This window comes from Amblyomma mixtum, chromosome 2 (genome assembly GCF_055824585.1).
Source record: "Amblyomma mixtum isolate Tamu chromosome 2, ASM5582458v1, whole genome shotgun sequence".
NCBI classification, from domain to species: Eukaryota; Metazoa; Arthropoda; class Arachnida; order Ixodida; family Ixodidae; genus Amblyomma; species Amblyomma mixtum.
In genome coordinates this window covers 133,190,605-133,213,020 of record NC_143013.1, presented here as the reverse complement: position 1 = coordinate 133,213,020, position 22,416 = coordinate 133,190,605, and the positions used below count along the sequence as shown (strand labels likewise).

The following is a 22,416-nucleotide window of genomic DNA, read 5'->3' as shown; positions in this document are numbered from 1 at the left end:
GTGTGCGTGTGCGTGTGTGTGTGTGTGTGTGTGTGTGTGTGTGTGTGTGTGTGTGTGTGTGTGTGTGTGTGTGTGTGTGTGTGTGTGTGTGTGTGTGTGCGCGCGCGCGTGGGGGGGGGGGGGCGTGCGCGTGCGTGCGTGTTTTAATGTGCCAAAGCGCTTAAGGCTCTGAGGGGTGCTGTAGTGGAGGGCTCCGGATAGTTTCGACCGCCTGGGGTGGCGATGGTCTGCACGGCCGGGTCCTCCGAGCGCAGCAGGGTCTCCCAGTCCTCCCAGGTCTTCAGGTTCTCTAGGTTCCGCGGGGGAGGGCCCGCCGGGCAGAGGGAAAGGATGTGGAGGGAAGAAGCGAAGGGTTCTGGGCATAGGGCGCATGCCGGAGTAGGGAAGGAGGGATGATAGTGGGCTAGGGTAAGGGCCGAGGGGAGAGTGTGTGCCTGTAATCTGCGCCAGAGTGTTGCGTGTCTGTTATCTAGGGAGGGGTGGGGCGGAGGGTAGAGCTGGCGTGAGGCTCTGTATACCTGGGTCAGCTCACTGAATGAGTGCATGCGCTCCTTCGTGAATCCCGCATCCGAGGACACCTGAGCCCGGCTTAAAGAACCTCGGGCTAAAAGGTTGGCGGCCTCGTTTCCGGGATTCCCGGAGTGCGCAGGCACCCATATCAGCTCCACTTGGCGGGGCGGGGGTGCATCGGGCGAGTTCAGTATGCCAAAAGCAGGGACATGGATTCGGCCTCGAGCAAAATTTAGAATCGCAGTTTTTGAATCACTGAAAATGTACCGGGCTTCCGTGCGGGTGGTTGCGAGTGCAATGGCGGCTTCCTCTGCAGCATCTGAGGAGGTGTCGAGAGGGAGAGGTAGTGTGATGAGGGCAGATAAAGAGGAGTCCACCACAGCTGCTGTCGCTTCATCACCCGTGCAGGCAGCGTCCACCCATACGGCGTCCGGCTCGGAGCCGTACGCTCGATGGAGTGCCCTCGCACGGGCTCTGCGGCGCTGCTCATAGTGGGACGGGTGCATGTTCCTCGGGAGCGGCCTGATGAGGAGCTCCCGGTGAAGGGATCGTGGGATGGCGAGGAGGGTTGGGTCGTTGGCAGGTATTCTGATTGCGAGGGAGTCCAGGATATACCGACCTGTGGAGGTTTTTGTGAGCCTGATGTATTGGGCCTGTCGGTGGGCCTCCACCAGCTCCCCGATCGTGTTGTGGAGGCCCAAGCCTAGTAATCTGTCTGTGGGTGTGTTGAGAGGAAGATGAAGTGCTACTTTGAATGCCTTGCGAATCAAAGCATCCAAAGCGTTTATGTCATGTTTGGATGGTTGTAAGTATGGGGTAGTGTACAGCACACAGCTGTGGACAAAGGCATGAATGAGTCTACATAGGTCACGCTCCTTCATGCCTCTGTGATGTCCCGAAACCCTGCGGATGAGGTGCGATATCGCGCCTACAACCTGCTTGAGTTTCTTCAGAGTGGTAGTGTTTTTGGCATCGTTCTGGATGTGCAGGCCCAATACACGGAGGGTACCAACCTCAGGTACCGGGTCATCATTCAGTTCAATGGCAGTTCGAATGCAACCCTTCAAAGCTCGGAGGCTTAGGCCAGGGTCGCCTGTTAGAAACGAAGCCGTCCCACATGTGTATACCGTTTGTGTCGGCGTCTCATCAAACTTTTTTCTGGCACTGCAGAGCAATTTGCTGCACAGACTTTATAAGAGGTACACTTATCGGCTTTTCCGTCAGGTTTCTTTTCCACTGGTGCAGTCAACTTTGAGCGTCATACTCCCAGATCCCACAGCTTCACTAGATTGATATTGTCTTCTATAGAGACGTAACCAGACGGGATAGTTGGAACACCGTCGTGTAGAGACTGAACAGATGACCCTCCAGTGTCCACTTCTGGGACCTTCCATTGTTGCTCCACATGCGCCCTCCTAGTCGCACCATGGCTGTGAATGATGCAATCGACACTGCACGCAAGGAGGTGACAGCATATGGAAAGCCAAAGCACCAGGAATAGAGCGTACTCGTATACCGGGTGTTGCACCTAAGGCGCTCTGCAATTTTTAACAATAGGCTTTCCGAGTTAGGATAGCGCTCTCTTCGGCATAGCATTGTCTGCGCTGTAGCGCAATGGAATACACCTAAGGCGTGCTTACTAGTAGGTTAGTTAAGTAATATTTAGTAAACTTTTAACCGTTATTGTTAGTCTCACTGTTTACTGCGAAGCGGTCAGCCCACCGTAGATAATATGCATATGAGTTGTCTTTTTTTGCAGCGAAAGCTCCACTCCTTGCGCACAAACCTTGCAGACCATGTTGCAGCGCAGATATTAACTTCAAGCGGCCTCAGTTGAAAATAAAACAGGAGAAAATAGTTATGTAAGTGGGAATCGAACCCGGGCCGCCGGTATGCGAGATTAGGACACTTCCACTCCACCACGACTGTTTTTTTTTTCTTTCATACGCCGCCACGAGTGTTTTTTTGTTTTTGGCATGGTATTTATTATACGTGTTTATATGCTGGAACGGGCTATATACCTTATTTACAAAGTAATCAGCCAGTAGCCGAGCAAGCAGAATGGAAACACCACACCACACACCTAAAACACGCGTCTTAACACAACATAACTAAAACGGTGGCAAGGAAAGACAAGACATCAATAACGGGAACCAGTCCGGTCGATAGTCACTGTCTTCGTAAGTGCCTTTCAGCTGGTGCACCATCTGGCCGTAATGTGTGGGGGAGGAGACGACTGGCTCAGCATGCCGGTCCAACATGCGCGTTTTCCGCAGGCTGTGCAGTCCGAGAAAAAAAATCATATCAAATGGTTCGTGGTCATGTTGGGTGGCCATTAGGTAAGCACACTGTGAGAATTCAGAACAGTCTTTCTTCATTGTTCTTTTGTACAATGTCTCAAAATAATAACTCGTCTATGATGGTTTCAGGTGCATCACATAGGCGACAATCAACAAAAGAAACAAATATTTTTTCTTTGAAGCAACTCTTTAAAGGTAGAACTTCGGCTTGCAGTTAAAAGAAAAACGTTTAATGCCAGACGAAATCGGCATTTTAAGTACTTGTCTCAGCACATTATGACCAATACAACTACAGTAGACAAAGCGATACAATGGAGGCGGAAAGAGCATAGATATTAATTTTTGTTCAATTTTTTAAGTGAAACAGAGAATAAGTACTCACAACAAGGTACCATGTGGGCTAGTTGGTGTACTTCAGACATAACCTCACCAGCGAAAGAACGAGACACAAGGAGAAGAACACAGGACAACGCTGGAACTGGCGTTGTACTGTGTTCTTCTTCTCCTGGTGTCTCGTACTTTCGCTGGAAGAACTCACAAGAATAGCAAACTGCCAGAAAACGCACTGGGTCATAAACTTCCTTCCTAAAACCAAATAATATGGGTCCCTCGGTAAAATTACAAGATACCACTAAGTTGGGAAGAAGATTCACGAAGTTAGTTTGCAGGGATGCTCTGGTAATTGGATGGGAGCTGTCACAGAAAAAGAAGAAACGTGCAACTAACTGTCGCACATATAAATGTGCCAAACCTATAGTCCGCCAGCAGAAACATGCCTGAATAGGTTATCGCGCCGCATCGGCTTAAAACTGGAGGACCATATGAACGTCGCACATGTTTGGTGAAAGTTTTGTATGCAGTGGCAAAGGAGTAGCTGCAAAACGTAATAATTTTTTGTTGTCAAAAACATGTTCCCGGCCTGGGCTGGACTAAAAATTAATAGGCGGTGCGGAACAAATTCTGAGCACACCTCTGAAGGGCCGGGACCCGCTCCCTCTAGTAATGCCCACTAAAACTTGAATGCACGAAGGGGAACTCCAAGGGGTTTTTTTTAGGAGGGGGGGGGGGGGGGGGGTGGAGACACGAGATCATTGAATTCCAACATAAGCTTGCATTGGTCCCTATCAACCAAACCACAGACCTGAACATTTAGAGCAATCGATTTGAGCACCAGAATCAATGTCAAACTGCTTAATAGTGGTCATTGTTTTGTTGTTACTGGGTTTATCAATGCAGAAAAACGAAAATTCTTCAGCGTACGCAAGCACTTTATTGCCAAAGACAAAATGGCTCTAGGTACAGGGCAAAGAGTAGCAGTGACATACGACCGCTTTGCTTCACGGATGACCGAATTGGTGCTGGCTCTCAAAGGTGACCGTTAACAATCAAGTGAGTGGAGCAGTTCTCGTAGCAAAGTTGCACCCCTTTAGTACAGTTGATCCAGCATTGACACACCTGGGAAGGGAAAACAGAAACGAATGGCGGGCACGATTAAATGCCTTCGCACGGTCAATCTGCAGTAAAGCAAGCTGTTCATAACAGCCGGAGCAAGATTCCAGAGTTGTACGGGCAATATGTCTGTTAAGGCGGAGGCTTGGGCGGAGGCTTGGTTGCGGAGGCTTGGTTGTTCTTCCTTTGTCCCGTGTCTAGCGCTGTTTTACTTACTTAATATGTATGTTGCTAATTAGTATGGGGCGGCTTTTCAAACCGCACGCCTGGTGAGGCCCAATGACATGGGTGTAAGGGATCGGTAGTGTACGCGGGGTCATCGGAACGCGGCTGGGGGCGCTCAAAGCGAAGCGTCTCCTTTCTCGGAACGCGGCCGCTCGCGAATGCGCCGGGAAATAAGGGTGTCCCCCCGCCCCGCGGTACCGATTCGCGCACGTGCTGGCACGAATGTATATTTGTGTTTGTTTTTATTTTATTTTGTGGTAGAAAGGGTGGTCTACCTTGTAGAAGCCGAGGGCTGGACATGCCCTTGAAGAGCCAATCATGTTAAGAGTGCAACATGATTGGAAGCTACCAAATGTGGGCCGGGCCTCTAGCTCTTTAAAACCGGGCCCCGGAGCGGGAATCGGGGTTCTGGGCTAAGGTCAGGTGCTATGCATCTTCGGCTATGCCGAGTAGGGGCCTCCCCTAGTGTTAGCCAGTTCCACCTTTTTGCTGTTGTGTATCTCTTTGTTGTTTATTTGTCTCTAGTGCCTGAACTTGTATCTAACGTAAATTGTTGTTTAATTTGTCTCTAGTGCCTGAACTTGTATCTAATGTAAATTGTTGTACATAAACTTCAAGTATTCGCCTTACCCCTGCGTCTCAACTCATCGCGAGACCGTCTATGACGGGGCACCCTTGGTGCGAAGGAACGCTTCAGTCTTCGAGTTAAACCAACCGTCTCTGGCGGGACACCTCTGGTGCGAGGAAGATAAAGAACCTGCGAAATTTACTATGGGTGTTGCAGACGATTTGATAGAACCTTCGCGAAAATTTTATAGTCCACATTTTCCAACGTGTTAGGCCTGTAGCCGTCCACTGAGCGAAACTTTTCTTTGTCAGTGCTCTTTGGAATTAAGACTATGTGATTCTGAGTAAACCACTGAGGAAGGACCTCCACATCTAAACTTAAAGCGAAAATCTGGAGGAGGACTGGGCTCAGCATAGATTTAAAAGCTTTGTGATACTCGCATGAGATGCCATCAGGACGACGGGTTTTGGAGGGAGATAATTGATCAATTTCATCTTATATTCCTTCCAACGTAACGGGGCCATTGATAATAGCACAGTCATCATCTGACAAAGGGGTTATAAGAGCTGTGAAGTTAGCTAGTAGGCCCGAATTATGAGCCGCAGGAGCGTCCCTGAACACCGCCGTATAATAGTTGACAAACACAGATTACATGATATGAACTGGTTACAAGGGTGACATTGGACATCATTCCAGGTATCGGCTTGGCAGTAGCGTGACGGTATTCGTCAAGTAGAGCTTGTCGCTTAGGATATTCACAGTGCAAAGCAAGATTCGTACGAGATCGAACTCTGACACCCCTGTTGCTTTCTGCGTCGTGTTTTTGTAGGTCGCACTTTACACTAGAAATTTCGTCTAAATATATTCATGGTGTCTCACATTCCTACTTATAGAGGTTATACGAACTCTTGTGCAGTGTCCCCTTCTGAAATTTCCTGTAAATAAAATTCGCTGTGGCTTAGCTTGGTTAAGCCCGGTAATTGCGAAAGCAATATCCGTACCTACGCCATGGTTAAGCTGGTAGTGTAGCTGGTGGTGGTGCTTGTGGTAAGACTTGTGGTGATGCATCGGTTATACAATTCAATCCAATCCATTCCAATACAATACAATGTAATCTAATCTAATCTAATCCAATCCAATTCAATCCAGTCCAGTCCAGTGCAATGCAATCTAATCTAATCTAATCCAATCTAATGCAATCAAGGTCAAATGAAGGTCAATGGTGGTCACCGCCGCGGCACGGCAAAGGCGTGAAAGTGCAAGTAGTATTGCTTTCGCAATAAAAGACCTAAGAGACCCAATTTCAATAGCCACCGCTCGCACCTCCTGTTAAGATGCCTCACGTGCAGCAAACAATGGCATGGCACCAATCAAACATAACTTCAGTTGTGAGCGTATTCTAACGGCAAACTCCTGGTCGTTTACAAGCGAAGAATTTAACTTCCAAACTTCCACTGTGGCCTAAATTTCGAACAATAATTTCTCTCGGGCTAAACAACCACCATACAATGATCTGAAAATGAAACCTGCACAGTTTCGCAGAACAGACGGCGGGAAACGAGCGAGGAAAACGCATATATCCTGTCCAGGCGTGCTTGGGACCACCCATGGACGTGCGTGAATAGGCTAGTTACATGGAATGAGGCTCCTGTATCAATGAGTTCTGCGTTATCTATAACATACAACACTTCGCCACTCCTGCCTCTGTGAGCACTAGGCTCGGCTAGGTCATTCAGGCGACATACACAATTAAAGTCTCCGATTAGCACAACGTGCCGATCACAGTCGAGGTGGTTAGCCATGCCTCTAAGCATATCGACACGCTCCGCTGCACTGTTAGACTCATAAACATTGATCAGTATCCATGGTTTCCTGCGGAGTAGAAAATCGCAGCTTATTGCCCGCCCTTCGGAGTCGGTAAACTAAGACAACACAGAATAAGGAAGAAGAGCCTTGCGCAGAAACAAAAACCAACCCGCCGCCAAACCAACAGCAGGCGTCACGAGAACATTATAACCAGAGAAGAAGAGCCCTAGTGCCCTATCTGTCTCCTGCTCACTCTCAATCTTCGTCTCCTGGACGGCGACAAAATCAAGCCGCCTGCTGCTGAAAAGTCTGCGAAGTTGCACCTGTTTCTGGTGAGACCTGAGGGCCGGCTTGCATGAAACAAATAAGACCGGCTTATTTCCAGTCTAATCTTATTCGCGGTCTAAAAGCTCTCTCGGTTTTGAAGAAAGGAAAGGCGCATAGCTGGTTCATTTTGTCAGTGGGCACCTCAAATGCACCACGAACTCGAACTGAAAGTTCGGTAACTCAATGTTTTAGTCGGCGTTCGTGCGCATTTGAGGCACTCACCGACAAAGTGAACCATCTATGCGCTTTCCTTTCTTCAAAACCGAGAGAGCTTTTAGACCGCGAATAAGATTAGACTGGAAATAATCCGGTCTTATTTGTTTCGTGCAAGCCGGCCCTAATGCCACTCAGATTCAGCCTTGAAAACACCAGCTCTTCAGAGGTCGCCATAACCACACATATGTGAACTAGAGTTGCATTTGTCGACCCGGAGACGGTGATGTCGCCTCCAGACCCCCGCCAGGACTACGGAACAGCGCACGTCGGTACTTCCCCGTGTATTTCGACGCGAGTCGATGGCGCACGACGCACGGCGTATTTGAAGAGGCTCTTCTGTAGGAGGGAGGGTCCCAGTTGCAGGCAGCGTAGTCTGACCGGCAAGCTGTTCCTCAGCACTGGCCACGGGGGCTAGAGTAACCAAAGCGGCACCTCTGGGAGAATTATAGTGGGTGGCAGGCTCCACACCGGGCACCGGATTCGGTGTCTTGCACAAGGCAGCGCTGCATGGTTTTCCGCTTTCTCCTCACTTTCTTTGGAGCCAATCTGGGAAGCAATTGACGTGTTAGCTGTGTAAGACTCGTCCTCAGCAGCGACTAGAAGGTCACCAACCGCATCAAGCACTTCCGTGGCGTCCATAACGCCCTCTTGTAGAGCGTCGTCGGGAGGCCGCACACGCTGCCGCAGCTTAACCACACAAGTCACGACGCACTATTCTGCGGTGTGGCCGAAACTGTGGCAGTCCTCACAGCGCGGCGTAAGGCGATGCCCACGAATGTGGCCAACAGGGTTGCATCGGAGGCACAGCAGTGGTCTGCCCGGGATTGAAACGAGGTTCTGTATGCCGTACAGAGTCAGCAGATGTGGGACGTTGCTAACGCCTACTCCTTAGCGAGAGACAGAACATCATCTCGGCTCAGTTTCCTCAACTGTTCCACGTCCTCCACTTTCTAGTTTTCCTTGGAGATCGAAGTCACCTTCCCGTACGCCTGGAGTGCCTCACCTATGAAGGCATCTTCTAAGCGCTCTGTGAGCGACAGAACTTTTAATTTCACCACTTTTGGTTCTCTTCGAGTTATGTACTGAAGGGTTCATAGACAGATTAATTTTGAGCGTGTAATTTACAGATGTTCCAATTAGGCGAGTAGCGAAGTTATCCAGAACGCACCCAACGTTACAGACGCCAAGCCGCGTCTCGTTGCCCGATATACAACAGCTTTCGCTCTCTAACCATGTTCAGCAGTGTTTAAATCATAGCTCACTTTCTTTAAATTTCCAGAACGCGCTTACCCTCGGCACTGTGCCCCCACGAATTTTGGCTGTTTCGACGAGTTAAGAGTACTGGAGGGACTGCTTCTGCAAGCTTTACGAAAGCGCGTGTATTTTGGTGCGATGTAGCAAAATTTGTTGCAGCCACAGCGCTGAGGGTAACAGCGTTTTCTAAATTCTAAAAACTCAGAGGTTATTATTATTCACGGTGGGCTGCATGCCGCTACAGTAATAAATATATTAACAAGAACCCACAAAAAAGTCTTTCCGCCAACAAACTTCAGGCGCATCTGTATATATATATTACCTACATATTCTAGCTTCAGCATCTTCCCAAACTTTCCAGTATTTTAGGAGAAAAACTTGCTTTCACGGTCGTTTTCTTTTTTTGGCATCCAAATTTTCGGGAAGTTTTACGCTTCTAACTGTAGCCACGGACGGGAATTCGACGTCCATAATCTTGTCAGCCGGTATTTAAACATTCTGATGTATCTGTCTACGATACGCTGACAATGGCATGCATCTGCTGAGGACGACAGCATGCTCTTGCCGTGCACACGATCACTATTGGCGTGCCTTCCCAGCAAGAAAATGAGAGCGCTGCACAAAGTATGCCACATACCGTTTGTGAACGGCGCCGAGATGATTTTTGCTCGCCTACAGGTTAGGGGATGCTAGGACAGCGCACATATTTCAATACGAAAATCAAACACTCTATACCTGTGGCTTTTCGGCCCCGCTTGGTAAACCCCTTCGGAATCGCGAAAAGCATTTTGCTTGTTTGTTTGTCTCTTTGTTTGTTTGTTTGTTTGTTTGTTTGTTTGTTTGTTTGTTTGTTTGTTTGTTTGTTTGTTTGTTTGTTTATGGATTTATGGTTATGGATTTCAGATGGTTCAGTCTAGCATTCCACAGATTTTAAATAAATACCTCCTCACAACAGAGAAATTGCGCGCACTTTCTAAACTTGACTTGTATTCACTTTTTGTATAATGCTTGCTAATACTTTGCTGTTTATTCCAATTCCTTGTGTAATAGAGTTGTTTGCATTTGATGTCTGCTGTTTGCAAGCTAGCTTCGCAGTCGTGATATTTGTTGCGTTAGTCTGTGCTACTCACCTTTGTCAAAGCGTCCGCTGTCAGTTATTGGGAGGTGGGGCTAGTCAAGCTACTAATGTGTAGCTTTTTTCCCACCTTCCCTACCACATCTCATGTATCAATTTTTGTTTTGTGGTAAAAATAAACTTCAAACCTTAGCTGTCAGTAAATTAAAAAGTGATGACGTCATTAACATGGCTAGCACGTCGTAGCTCAAAATTAATTAACTGAAATTATTTCCGGAGCCCTTCCCTACAGCTTCCCTTATAACCTGAGTCGCTTTGGGACTTTAAACCTTATAAACCATAAAACTAATTAAAGTGAATTAAAATAATGACTAAAAATAATTAATAAAGACTGATTAGGCATCGGCATTGTGTAGTATGTCGTAACCCGGAATTAATTAAATATGATTAATTAATTAAAAGTAAAATTTAATGACAATTATTAACAAGAACTGATGACCTCATCAACGTCGTAATATGTCGTAACCGGAAATGTACTGACCATGCGCGTGACGTCGCCTATGAAGCATCACGACAGTCCATATATGGAGCGCCGACCGCCGCTCCGACTCCAACGTCGATTCTGTCCGGCCTGTGCATTACAGACTAGTTGTCACGGCGCTAGAATTGGCACCGAGACACGTCTGTAATGTTCCTCACTTTCAACAACAGGAGCAGCAACACAGGCGGAAATGGCTTTTGCCTCATCGCACTTTACCAAGAGCAAAGTGCCTATAGTGCTAAGGTCTAACTGGTCACTTAAAGACTGAATCTTTACTGTGATATCAGTGAAGAAATTTTTAATAAAAATCTGAAATAAAAGCATCAATACTCTGCCCTCGGGTACTCGTGACCAAACCGGCTTGGATTGGGCTTACTTTTATTTATCTGGACATATTGCCCACAAGAGTTAAGGTATGATGTAAACCACTTAGAAATAATTGCATTTATAAATAGCTTCAGTTTTTATTAAGAGTTAGGAACGGATACATTATCAAGCACTTTGGCAAAGTCTAAAAAATTAAGTCTGTCCTCGGTTATTCATTGTTTGAAAAAGATGACGAATGAACGATTTGAACATGCTGTGTTATTGTGGACAAGCCCTTACGAAAACGATGTTGTGCTGGCGATAACAAGTTTTAAGTTTAAAGGCAAGGTAATTTCTGAAATGTTTATATCTCTGAAAGCAGTTTGTAGCAGGTTCTTGTAAGAGAAATGGGCCCGTAGTTACCTATGTCTAGTGTGTTCTCGCTTTTGTGAACTGAAATTAATTTCGCTTCTTTCCAGGCTGCAGGAAATACGGAAATATATAGGAAGGGAAGGAAGTATTTAGCGGTCTACTGGGCATATCTACATAAAAACTCATTCGGGATGCCGTCGATAACGGCGTATTGCTTAGTTTTAATTCGAAGAAAGTTCAGAACTCCTTCCTCATTGTCCACGAGGTCTGACGCTGAATGGCGATCGGAGGAGTGCTAAAAATATAGAAGTACCCCTTCTTCTCTGTTGGAAAGGGAAGAAAAATTAAGCTGAAATTTTTAATGCGTTCTTGGGTGATTCTTTCATCCTCAGCTTTATGCTGTTTATTTGTAGGGTTTGCGTACCTCCGAAACTTACCAGGTGCTCCACAACGGAAATTCTTTTCTGTTATGTTAAAGAATATATCCTTTGATTTCTTACTAAGACCATTCAATTCTTTCCTCATGTAATGAAGGCGTATCATGTTCTGGACATTTACATCTCGAGAACACTTTTTTTAATCCCCCGCTTGAGATTATTAATTTCGCTGCTAATCCGGCGTGTCTTTTTTCTTTTCCAGTTTTAGCAAACCTCGGGGGAAAATTGCGCAATGTATTGCCTCGTCAGCTTAGAAAAGAACTCCCACAGAACATCACTGACGGCATTTGATTAAAAAATAGACACGAAATTATCAAACGACCTTTCAGAGTAATCCCAAGTAAACTCACCTTACCTGCAACTCGAAAGTTTACGCCTAAACCTTGCAAATGCAAAAATTTGCGTTTAGAATCCTCGTAAATGTTGCGGCAGTGTTCAGTGCCTCACGCCTCTTGTTCCTGGGTCATTTCAGATCCCCACTACGTCGCGATAGCCATGATAACGGAAAGCTGCATAGAAATTTTCTTCTCCATCATCCTTCTCATCGGCGTAATAAAGGTAAGCATACACGTCTATCTCTCTGCCAGCCAGCCGACCCTATTTGCAACTCACTAGAGTGCCTCAATGGCATCCAGGCGCCCTACAACTCCCGATCACTGCTTGCCACCTAGCGGCCTACGCGAGAAACCGCCTATTCAGTCCCAGCTTCGTAACGCGCCTCAGTTGCCTGTTACTCGTGTGCTTAAAACGTCGTTTATGTAGTTGACTCATCGTGAAACTGTCCCGCGAAGTACAAAAAACGAAAAAGTGAACGTCGAAAGAGTTGAGCTGCGCTCCATTTTGTGTGCCTTTTCGTCTTTACAGTGCCATTTTGCTGTTTCCATTCGGAACCGGGGAAACGTTATTGATTAAATACTGAGCACTGGAAAAAAATGGTAACCGCGACCGTGGTAATCTATTCGAACCATTTCACTCAAGACAGCTTCTTTCTTCCCGGTAATCATCCAGTTACCTTGTTATCACTGATTTAATATCGCATGAACGTCCTGTGATCGCGGTTCCGTTTTGTCGGCGAACAGCATCGACAACCGAACCTGTCCTCAAGCTTTCGTATTCACTTTCTTGGTCATCAACCAGTGAAAGCCGGGAGGCAGAAAAGGCGTTGTATGCAAAAGTGTTACAATAATGCCGCTTCTTCGTGACGCGCGACATTGTCGACATAGTCGATGCATAGGAGACATCAAAACACTCTCGCTAATGCTGCCATGCATCCGCGTTTCGGTTAATGTGGTCCTATGGGAAAACAACGGAATGTTTCTTCCTCCCAAAGGAACAGAGCGTGACTGTCATGAATGTGGCCGGAGCTTCACTGTAAACTTCCTTTATCCGATCATAGTAGTCTGCTCGCCAGATTACACTTGTTATCGACTAGCCTCGCAATACTGAGGAGGGGCAAAGTTCTGTTCTTGCTGCTGCATTTCAACGCGAACGCAGCTCCACGGGAAGGCCGAGTCTGACAGGTTCTGGTGTTCATGCATTGGTCAATATTTAGAACATATTCAAACAAATGGGTGCGGCCATGATTCTCGAATGTCTTGGAAGGTTAAATTCACAATTAGTGAAAAATACCTTAAGACTCAGTTGCCAGAGGCACGGAGGTCATAGAAAATGCAATTTTGTAATATTTATGTAAACGCTTTGCCATAAGTCTTTCAACACAGACATATTTAGGGTACTCACCCCTAATGATAAAAAATTATGATGGCACAAGACGAAGTAGGAAATAACCACTTTCAGTTTCGGAACTCTCTAACACCAAAGTACCGTAACCCTGCTAAGTGGCCAGGAGCTGTTGGATTGCCTTCTGCTTTTTATAAAACGAGAGTGCAAGACTAGCCCCCTTTTAATGAAGGTTTTCGACAAAGCTATTGGTGTCAAGCTCCTCCATCATTACTTCACAATGCAGCTGCTACGCGCTGCTGTAAAATAATCATTAAGCGATGCCGAATGTTGGTGTAACATATAACTTGAACGTTCTGTGGTCACGGGACTGCGATGTAAACGTCACGTCACCTCCACGTCCTGTTTCGTCTCCCTGTAAGAGGGTGAGCTTCCAGATCCATCACTCCTACGTCCCGCCGCGGTGGCTCAGTGGTTATGGTGCTCGGCTGCTGACCCGAAAGACGCGGGTTCGAACCCTGCCGCGGCGGCTGAATTTCGAGGAAGGCGAAATTCTGGAGGCCCGTGTACTGTGCGATGTCAGTGCACGTTAAAGAACACCCGGTGGTCGAAATTTCCGGAGCCCTTCACTACGGCCTCTCTCATAGCCTCAGTCGCTTTGGGACGTTAAACCCCAATAAACCAAAACAAACCAAGCCATCCCTCCTACATATATGGCTGCCAAAGTATAGGCAAAACCAAGCAGATGGTAGCCGATCTCTGGCGTGCACGTCGGCAGAGATGGGAGTCAGTTACCCGGAGCCACTGCCGATGGCTGTGGTAACCCAGGAGGCGCACTGCCACACGAACTTTTGGCCACCCCCTTCTATCCGCGTAGACCACTTAAGCACCCAGTTCAGCGATAACAAGGCCGTCATTGTCACGTTGAAGGAAGAGCCTCCCAACTTGCCCCTTAACTTCCCCACAACTTCTCCCACTCTAACGGCTGTCACACGTCGCACTGCCTCCAACGAGAAGGAAGACAGCGGAGAGGAGCGTGGAAGTGGACGGTTTGGAGGCAGCTCAGAGTATATTCGCGCTACAACAATCGAAACCGTCCTCAGTTTTATTTTTATTTTTTTTTTGCTGCCTCACATTTTGCTCATTTTAATGCAGATCACACAGTAAAGGTAAGGTAAGTTACATCAGACCGATTAGCGTCTGATTATAGTGTTGGTTGTAGAAACAGAGACATACCCAACAATTCTGGACAAAAGCATTTTTGAATGGGAGAGAGTGTATGAGCGCAATTTTTTCATATATTGTTAGATTTCACAAAATAAATATATCTGCAGATCTCCCTACGGCAGGCTTGCATTTTTTGGCTATTAACGTTTTTTCTGTCGTCAAAAGCGTTCCCTATTGGGCAATATTAACTGCTCTATGCGAACCATGGCAACACTGTAAAAGAAAGATTTTGCTACATATCGGAAGAATGGATCATTACCTTCAATATTCCTATACCAGCACCTTACAATTTTCTAATATTCAAAATTTTTCTCCAAGAATGTTAGACATGGACCAAAGCAGAGGCAGGATGGTTACCCAAGCAATGACCGGTCGGCTACCCTGCAACGTAGGGAGGTTAATTGGTTGGTTTATTGATTTATTGGTGTTTAAAGTTCCAAAGCAACTCAGGCTATGAGGGACGCCATAGTGAAGGGCTCCGGAAATTGGGACCACCTGGAGTTCTTTAACGTGAACTCACATCGCACAGCACACGGGCCTCTAGAATTTCGCCTTCATCGAAGTTCGACCGCCGCGGCTGGAATCGAACCCGCGTCTTTCGGGCCAGCAGTCGAGCGCCGTAACCACTGAGCCACCGCGGCGGGTCGGGAGGTTAATTAAGTGGGCTAGAGTGAAGAACGAAAGTCTATGATAGAATTCTTATGAAGGTGCTGGCGAAACGGCTGCAGAGTGTGATGAGAGATATTGTTACGGATTCACAGAAGACCCACAAAGGGCGAGAAAGAGGAAGGAATGGAGAAGAAGTTGAAGTGGTTTGGGCCGTTCGACCCGGTCTAGCGGCTCCTGTATTTCCTGCTGGCCGTATGTCCCTACCCTGTTGAACAGGCTAGAAAACCTCGGTCGTGACGTTACAGCCGTAGCGATATTTTAGGTAGTCATCAGGCACGCGGCATGTCTCAGTATCTTTACGAAAATGCAGAAAGCGTGCATCGGACATCACGCCTACGCATGCCACTACGCTTCCGATACACTAGTGGAAAGCTTTTTGACATTGTAAAAATAGCGCACAAGGAACACGAGGGACGGAAAGGAAACGACGCAGACAAGCGCTACCTCCAGCGCTAACGTTATCCAACTTTGCCAACTTTCGGCTTTACTTATTGAAAGCTTTTCGACGTCTCCCTAGCAATGTTCGTATTTCCCTGCTGTTAACATTGTAGCAATGCTGAATGGTGGCTCCATTGTGCAATGCATATTCAAAAGGTTTACAACCAGCCAAAAAGTGCGCAAACACTATACAGAATAGCACAGGAGAGAACTGTTCAGACTTAATCGTGTGCTATTCTCGGTCGTGTGTTCGTCTTTTTTAGCTGGTTGGAACCCTATTGAACATGTTGACATTGGAGCGGTTATTAGCTGCCATTTAAATATGCCGTATGTTATTTCCCTACGCACCTCGTGTAAAGAAGGTTGAGAACCGAATTCAGATTGAACGGCACTCGAGCTCTTTCTCTAACATACCCTGGACCACAAACCACCCATGTACAAGGTAGTCAATTCCCTAACTTAAACACCCAGTGGCATGGCTGCACTCTGAAGAGCGTTAGTTCGTCCGTTGCATGCGTGCATCAGGCAGAAGTTGCAGGCGACAAGCACCAGCTCTGGGTTCATCTGCGCCTTCGCCGCTTGCTTTGACCCCCGTCCATGTCGGACGCAATGGCCATCCAAGGAGTGCCGCCACACCTCTCGCGTGTTCATGCTTCTCGAAGTGGATGACCCTTACTGTGATGTGCCTCTCGAATTCTATTGCGACTGTGAGTCCTTACTGGCCGAGTAAGACTGATGCAAAAATTTCAAGGACTGAATGTTCATTATTTTGGCATGCCATGAATTTGCAATGTTTTCTTGGTTAGCAAATTGGAGTATGGAATGCATGGAATGTGTTTCCATTATTTGATCGGTGTCCCTCCTAGGTGCGGACGTGCCCAACCAAGCTTTTTTGGCGGGCCACGGAGGTAGTCTTGGTTTATGTCTTATATTTTTCCAGTGGTTAGTCAACCATTTTCTCTTCTTTATGAATACTAGAGACCGCTTTCCGGGCTGTTAATTACGTAAGGCTAAACAGAGCGTTGACTGATACACGTCACAGTTATTCTAGAAGCAATTCGTGGCTGCCCGAAAGAAGTTACATAGAACTGCCACTTTCTGGTCACGCGCTTTTCCGGTTTAGCTTCGTGAAATGATTTGAAAAAAAGCTGTACAATGATATAGTCAATTTTCCCACCAGCATTGTCATCATCATCATCATCAGCCTGACTACTCCCACTGCAGGGCAAAGGCCTCTCCTATGTCTCTCTAACCCTGTCCTTCGCCAGTTCCGGCCACTGAATCCCCGCAAAATTCTTAATCTCATCCGCCCACCTAACTTTCTGCCGCCCCCTGCTACGCTTGCCTTCTCCTGGAATCCACTCCGTTACCCTTAAGGACCAGCGGTTATCTTGCCTTCGCATTACATGCCCTGCCCAAGCCCATTTCATTCTCTGAATTTCCACTATGATGTCATTTAACCCGCGTTTGTTCCCTCACCCACTCCACCCGCTTCCTATCTCTTAACGTTACACCTATCATTTTTCTTTCCATACCACGCTGCGCTGTCCTTAACTTAAGCTGAACTCTCTTTGTTAGCCTCCACGTTTCTGCCCCATAGGTGAGTACCGGTAAGATACACCTGTTGCATACTTTTCTCTTGAGGGATATTGGTAAACTGCCATTCATGATCTGAGAGAACCTGCCATATGCGCTCTACCTGAATCTTATTCTTCTAGTTGTTTCTAGTGTCGGGACAAAAGTTTTCAGGACGCATAAACGGCAACCGAAGCTGATATATTTGTTGTTAGCTGGTGCTTCCGGGTGGTAGTTAAGCATCGGACATACGTGCTCTAATCTGCTCCTGTGAAATCTGATTGTGTAGGCAGACGCGGCGCCTATGTATTTAGAACGTTTTTTCCTTCGTTGTGGAGACTTTCGTCTTTATAGTAGAGGCCAGGTCACATGTCACCAAGCTGCAACTTTTGGAAGGCGTTAAAGACCTAATTAAGTGTTAGGGTGCGGGGAGGTTTCAAAATTCTGTCGAGGTTTCCATAGGAAATTTTGTGTCTTTAATTAAGGTGCATCTTTCGTCTGCATTTATTCATTGTAATGACGGTTTATACGTGCAAAAAACAGTGTTTTCATCGGCTCCTGCATTGCTTCTTTGCTCAGTGAAACATTTTTGGCTAAATTTGACAAGAGCTTTGCAGTGTGCTTGACCGAAGAATAAGAAATCGTTGATGAGGGATTTAGGTATGTTGATGAATTTTTTTCTTTTTTATTCTGTGCGAGAGGCCTCAGTTGGGAAAAAAGTGTCCGTCGGAGTCGGTGTGAAGCCCCCGCCTGCCTGGTGGTGTTTAGGGGGATTTCCCTCTCTCCACTTGCCACCTTTCAGCCGTCGCCCTCCTCTTCTGCACTCGTAGGGGAGAAGAGGCCCGATGAAGAATGATGCAGCAGAAATGAAAAGGACGAAGTAGAGCGTGACTCGGACAACAGCAGGCCTACGTGCGAAATATGCAGCCTCCCGGAGAACTATCTGTGCAGAAATGAGGCTTGCTGGAGCTATCCCTTCTCGCATTGCTCGGGAAAAGCAACCTGTGTCTCACGAGCCTCACCGGTGGCTCTGTTCGGAACAGACAGCTGCCAGTGCAGAGGGGCATCACTTCACCACTGCGCCGCGAGCTAAAAGTGCCACAAATTTCGCGTAGCTACGTAGTCTCAATTGGAAAAGAATCAAAACTGAAATTGATCGGGGAGTGAAAGACCACTGACGCCGAATTGGAATATAATCAGAAATGGAATGGATAAGAAAGTGAAAGGACAATGCTGTCCCATTTTATCCGCATCAATCCATTTAATCGCCTTTGATTTGTTTGTTCCTGTTCTTTCGCAGGCCAACCACCGCTGGTTATTGCCGTGGATCGTGTGGTGCTTCTTCAACATCGTGTACATTTTTGTCATCGCCGTCATGCAGGTGCTCGCCGCTGTGTTCGCTTCGGTACGCCGTTTTTGTTTCATTTGTTCACACATTAACCTGCATTAAACTGTGGAAACGTTATCAAACACGGGAAGCTGACGGGGCGCCCGATTTTGTCTTGAGAGCGTAAACGGTGCATGTGACTGCCCTGAAAACTAGCGTGTCTGCTGTCGAGGCCCCGCAGTGTCACCGCAGGCACCTTCGGTGGTCATATTAGAAAGGACCCGACCTTAAAGACGACTGTGGTTATCGCGATTTGTAGCAAGCGCCTTCGCATCTTCTATTGTGCCTTCTGCGTCTTCGCCCGAGTGACCGCATGTAAAAGTCGCCTTACTAGACGCATCTGAGCACAGTGCACACGGCGTTAAAATACTCCACCTTCAGCCGGTAACTGATTCTACTGTACTTATCTCGTGAGAAAAGTTATGGTATTGAGCCGCGTTACTGGGGACAGCAGTTTCACATTTGGTACAATCCCTGCATCCTGCTAACAACCCCAGCAACCTAGAGGCCACAATTTTTGTATGACGACAAGCACGCGCTGCTTTTCACGAGCCGCCTTGCTTTTTCTCACTGAGATTAATGACGAAATGAACATTAAAGTTTTACTCCCTTCTGCGGGCGTCTTATTGGGGATCCCTCGAGAGAGAAGAAATTAAACGTGGGTTCTGTTAAATATATGCTACTCAATAACACACGACCAAATTTCAGCGCCCAGTCAGCCGACTCACGAGCACCGTGCACAATAAATATATAATAGCCTTAATGCGGGTCACCTTGTCGTCTTCCATGGCTTTTAACAGTGGCAGGATATGCAGTGACGTTCCGTTCCTTCACCGAAAAATTCTCTACTTCGGGCCCTCTTTCGTTGCAGCACTTTAGATATCCAGCAATTTGGGGAAAAAAAGAGAAAATTTTCGTTCCTAAAATTCTCTGAAAACCCATCATGATTCTCTTGTCACCAAATATTGCTGCTAGATATCTCCGAAAGAAAGAAAACTCCTGGAATGGAACTTCACTGTGGATACGCTGCACAAGTCCAGGAGTTAACTTCCATACCTGGCAATACGGACTACTTACTGTTGCAAATATTAGCAGATTCCAAAGTATATTTTCACGCGGCAGCGGAGTTCAGGCGATTACCAAATGGGAATAGATTGTAAGCCTTAGAACAAAGGTATTGCGCCTACTAACGTAGTTTATTAGTTTCGCTCGCACTCTTGTCCCCGTTATTTTCTCCTCCAATTAATAACCGCAGAAACTCCCACATGTAGCCTCATTGTTATCGAATCATTTCTTGGTTTTTGAGGTGACAATCTGCTCCAGATGCCAATCATAAGTATTGTTAGGGCATAAATCTGCAGCGAGACTTATGTCGGGCGAGCCCGATAGAGCCCAAAATTACAAACCCGTCAGTCGAGCAGTGGGAGGAGCTTTTGTCCAGCTCCGACCCGCAAGATCAGCTTGCGCTGGTTGAGCGGGCCGAGGAGACAACAAGAACCAATGGGATCCTGTAGCTAGGAACTGCACCTGCAGCTCAAGACCCCAACCCCTAAACCCCGTCCCATTTTGCTGAATAAAGTTTTATACTGCTACTTGCAAAGCATATCCTGCCTCCATTATAGAGTGGGCAATACCACCGTCTCATAAAGGGTAATCTGCATTCTGTGTGTACAGAAGCATAACTCCGAAATGAGCCCTCTAGTATTAACGGAATATTTCTGATGCAGTGGAGAACACAGCGCTAATAGAGAAACACACATAGCACAGGTATAGGCAATGCAATGTAAAGCTTCAGTTGATCAGTGATCTGTGAGTATGAGCCGCAGGCCGAAAAAGAAATGCACCGTTGCGTTTCCACGAATGTGGACATGGGCGACCGCACAGTAAACTCTGCAAGTTTTGGTGCGTTCCTCACGAGCATTCTCATCTGCTGTCTCGTACCTTCCTCCTTGCAGTCGACACACGCCCTGGGCAGCGCCATGGGATCCTGGATCGGATTCTTTGTTTCTGTGAGTGTACTGCCGTTGCTGTCGTCAATGCCGCGTTTGCTTCTGCACAGTTCCCGCTGTGCGTAAATAGCAATACATCTGGAGACTAGTTTCAGAAGTTAGTCAGAGGCTGACTAAACTCACAGTTTTACCGAAATGACTAAACATACTCAGTGAAAACTCAGCGTCTATATAGGCCTCCTTCTCATCCAGTTCTGTGACGAGAGTCAGCAAGCGCACTTTCGAGGTGCAGGGCATCACGACCGCGCCAGCGGCGTCGGCGTTGAGCGGGCCTCCAAACATTCTTGGCCTCACAGGGATCCCCTGTATAACTCACGCGAAAAGGCAGCCGCCAACAAGGCCAGCCGCTCGTGAAAAAGGATTTACGCACACACGGAAGAAGCGCAAGTTGAGATTTTGAAAAATAGATCTGTGCTCCCGGCCCCTCAGCCATCAGCTTTCGTCCGCCGACAGCCGCATATGACCCGACGCGCCCTCCGCCGGCGGCATGGCGCGCCGGATGAATATTGGACGTCCCCTGCTGGGCATTAATAATGGAGCGGTCGCCCGCATTCCGCCCCGGGTTTATCACTAGCGCAAGGCAGTGCTTTGGCAGCTAGGTCGGAGCAGGGCGACGCTGCGGTTCCTGATTTGGCGGGAGGTGGAGGTCTTCGGCGACTTGCGAAAAGTTCCATCTACGCGCCATGCCTGTGCTGTAAAATTAAACTAGAAAAAGAACTTAGCAGAAAACGACAATTCACGGAAGTACAACTATGTCGAAGTCTTTCCTACTCTGTTCTCTTTTATTTTTAGAGCTTACTCGAACAGAATTACCGCGTTTTCTTTTTTAAGTTGGGCGCTGTTTCTGCGTTCTCAAATTACACGGGAAAAAGAACTCTACAGAAATGAGGGCTCGCATGGTAGCGTATGTATACCGTGGTACGAGCATCTCCTGCTTTGTTCTGTTTTTCTTGATTTCCGAATTTACTTCGACAGAATTGCTGCGTTTGTTAGACCAGTGAGTTGAGTTATATTTATGAAATGCCAGAGCGCTGTACGACAAAGTCGCCACGAAAGAAATAGGAAGCTCGAACTTTGAAACTAATAAATCTCCAACTAATTTATCGAAGAAACGGTGCGCGTTGCCATGTTATGAGCCCCGCCCAGCAAGCAGATTCTGTTGTGTCTCCGTCAAGCATCAGTACATGGAACTACGGTATAAATGTAAGCCTCTCGGGTGCCTGGCAGATGGGACTGAATTCAGGGAGTATAGCATAAGTTGGTCTTCTACTGTGTAGCCACCGAAAAACCTCCAACTGCCAAATAGAAGTTCGGAATTGTGCGCACTGAGAAACACCATAATTACTTATCGTAGTTTGAAGCAGTACCAGATCTCCTTTGCATCGTTGTGACTCTAGGTCTTCATTAGGATCACTAGCGAGTTCTCTGTGCTCTTTTTGCACTGCGCAGTCTTACCAGTTTATGGGCTTTTTTTTTTCTTTTACACTCCATTGCCTGCTTTTGAGACCCGAAAACCTTGGCAAATTAATATTTAATCCGGCAAGTCAATGCAATTTGTTTCTGATTTCTGCAGGCAGTTGGACTTCCGACGCAAGCTTAACCAGCTTTTCTCAGACATACCTGGAGGGAAAAGTGCATGGCTCCACCGTATATGCTAGTTTCTTAAAGGGCAACTCCGGGGATTTTAATACTAGAGCACTTAGGTTGTCGTCTCGCAAAAACCACCGGCTTTTTCTCTGACGAAATTCCATGATTGTGCGAGAGCGTCGTGGCGTCATCAACACCGTTAAATTTGAAAAATTTCAGTACTGCGATGGTCGAGTACCTTCCATTGGATTACCACATGATATGATACATGAGCAGTTCGCCATTGGTAGCGAGGTGCTGGAAGTAGTAAGAGAATATGTCTACTTAGGGCAGGTAGTGACCGCAGATCCGGATCATGAGAGGGAAATAACTAGAAGAATAAGGATGGGGTGGAGCGCATATGGCAGGTTCTCTCAGATCATGAATGGTAGCTTACCAATATCCGTGAAGAGAAAAGT

At 47.0% G+C, this 22,416-nt stretch overlaps 1 protein-coding gene across 1 annotated transcript in view; it reads left to right on the top strand.

Moving 5' to 3' along the window:
• Positions 1–22,416, top strand: part of LOC149360949 (uncharacterized) — a 196,994-nt gene that overhangs the window by 160,735 nt on the left and 13,843 nt on the right. The window contains exons 4-6 of the mRNA XM_089569426.1: positions 11,859–11,944; positions 18,276–18,380; positions 20,318–20,371. Coding sequence (XP_089425552.1) covers positions 11,859–11,944; positions 18,276–18,380; positions 20,318–20,371 — 245 coding nt within the window. The remainder of the gene's footprint in view (positions 1–11,858; positions 11,945–18,275; positions 18,381–20,317; positions 20,372–22,416) is intronic.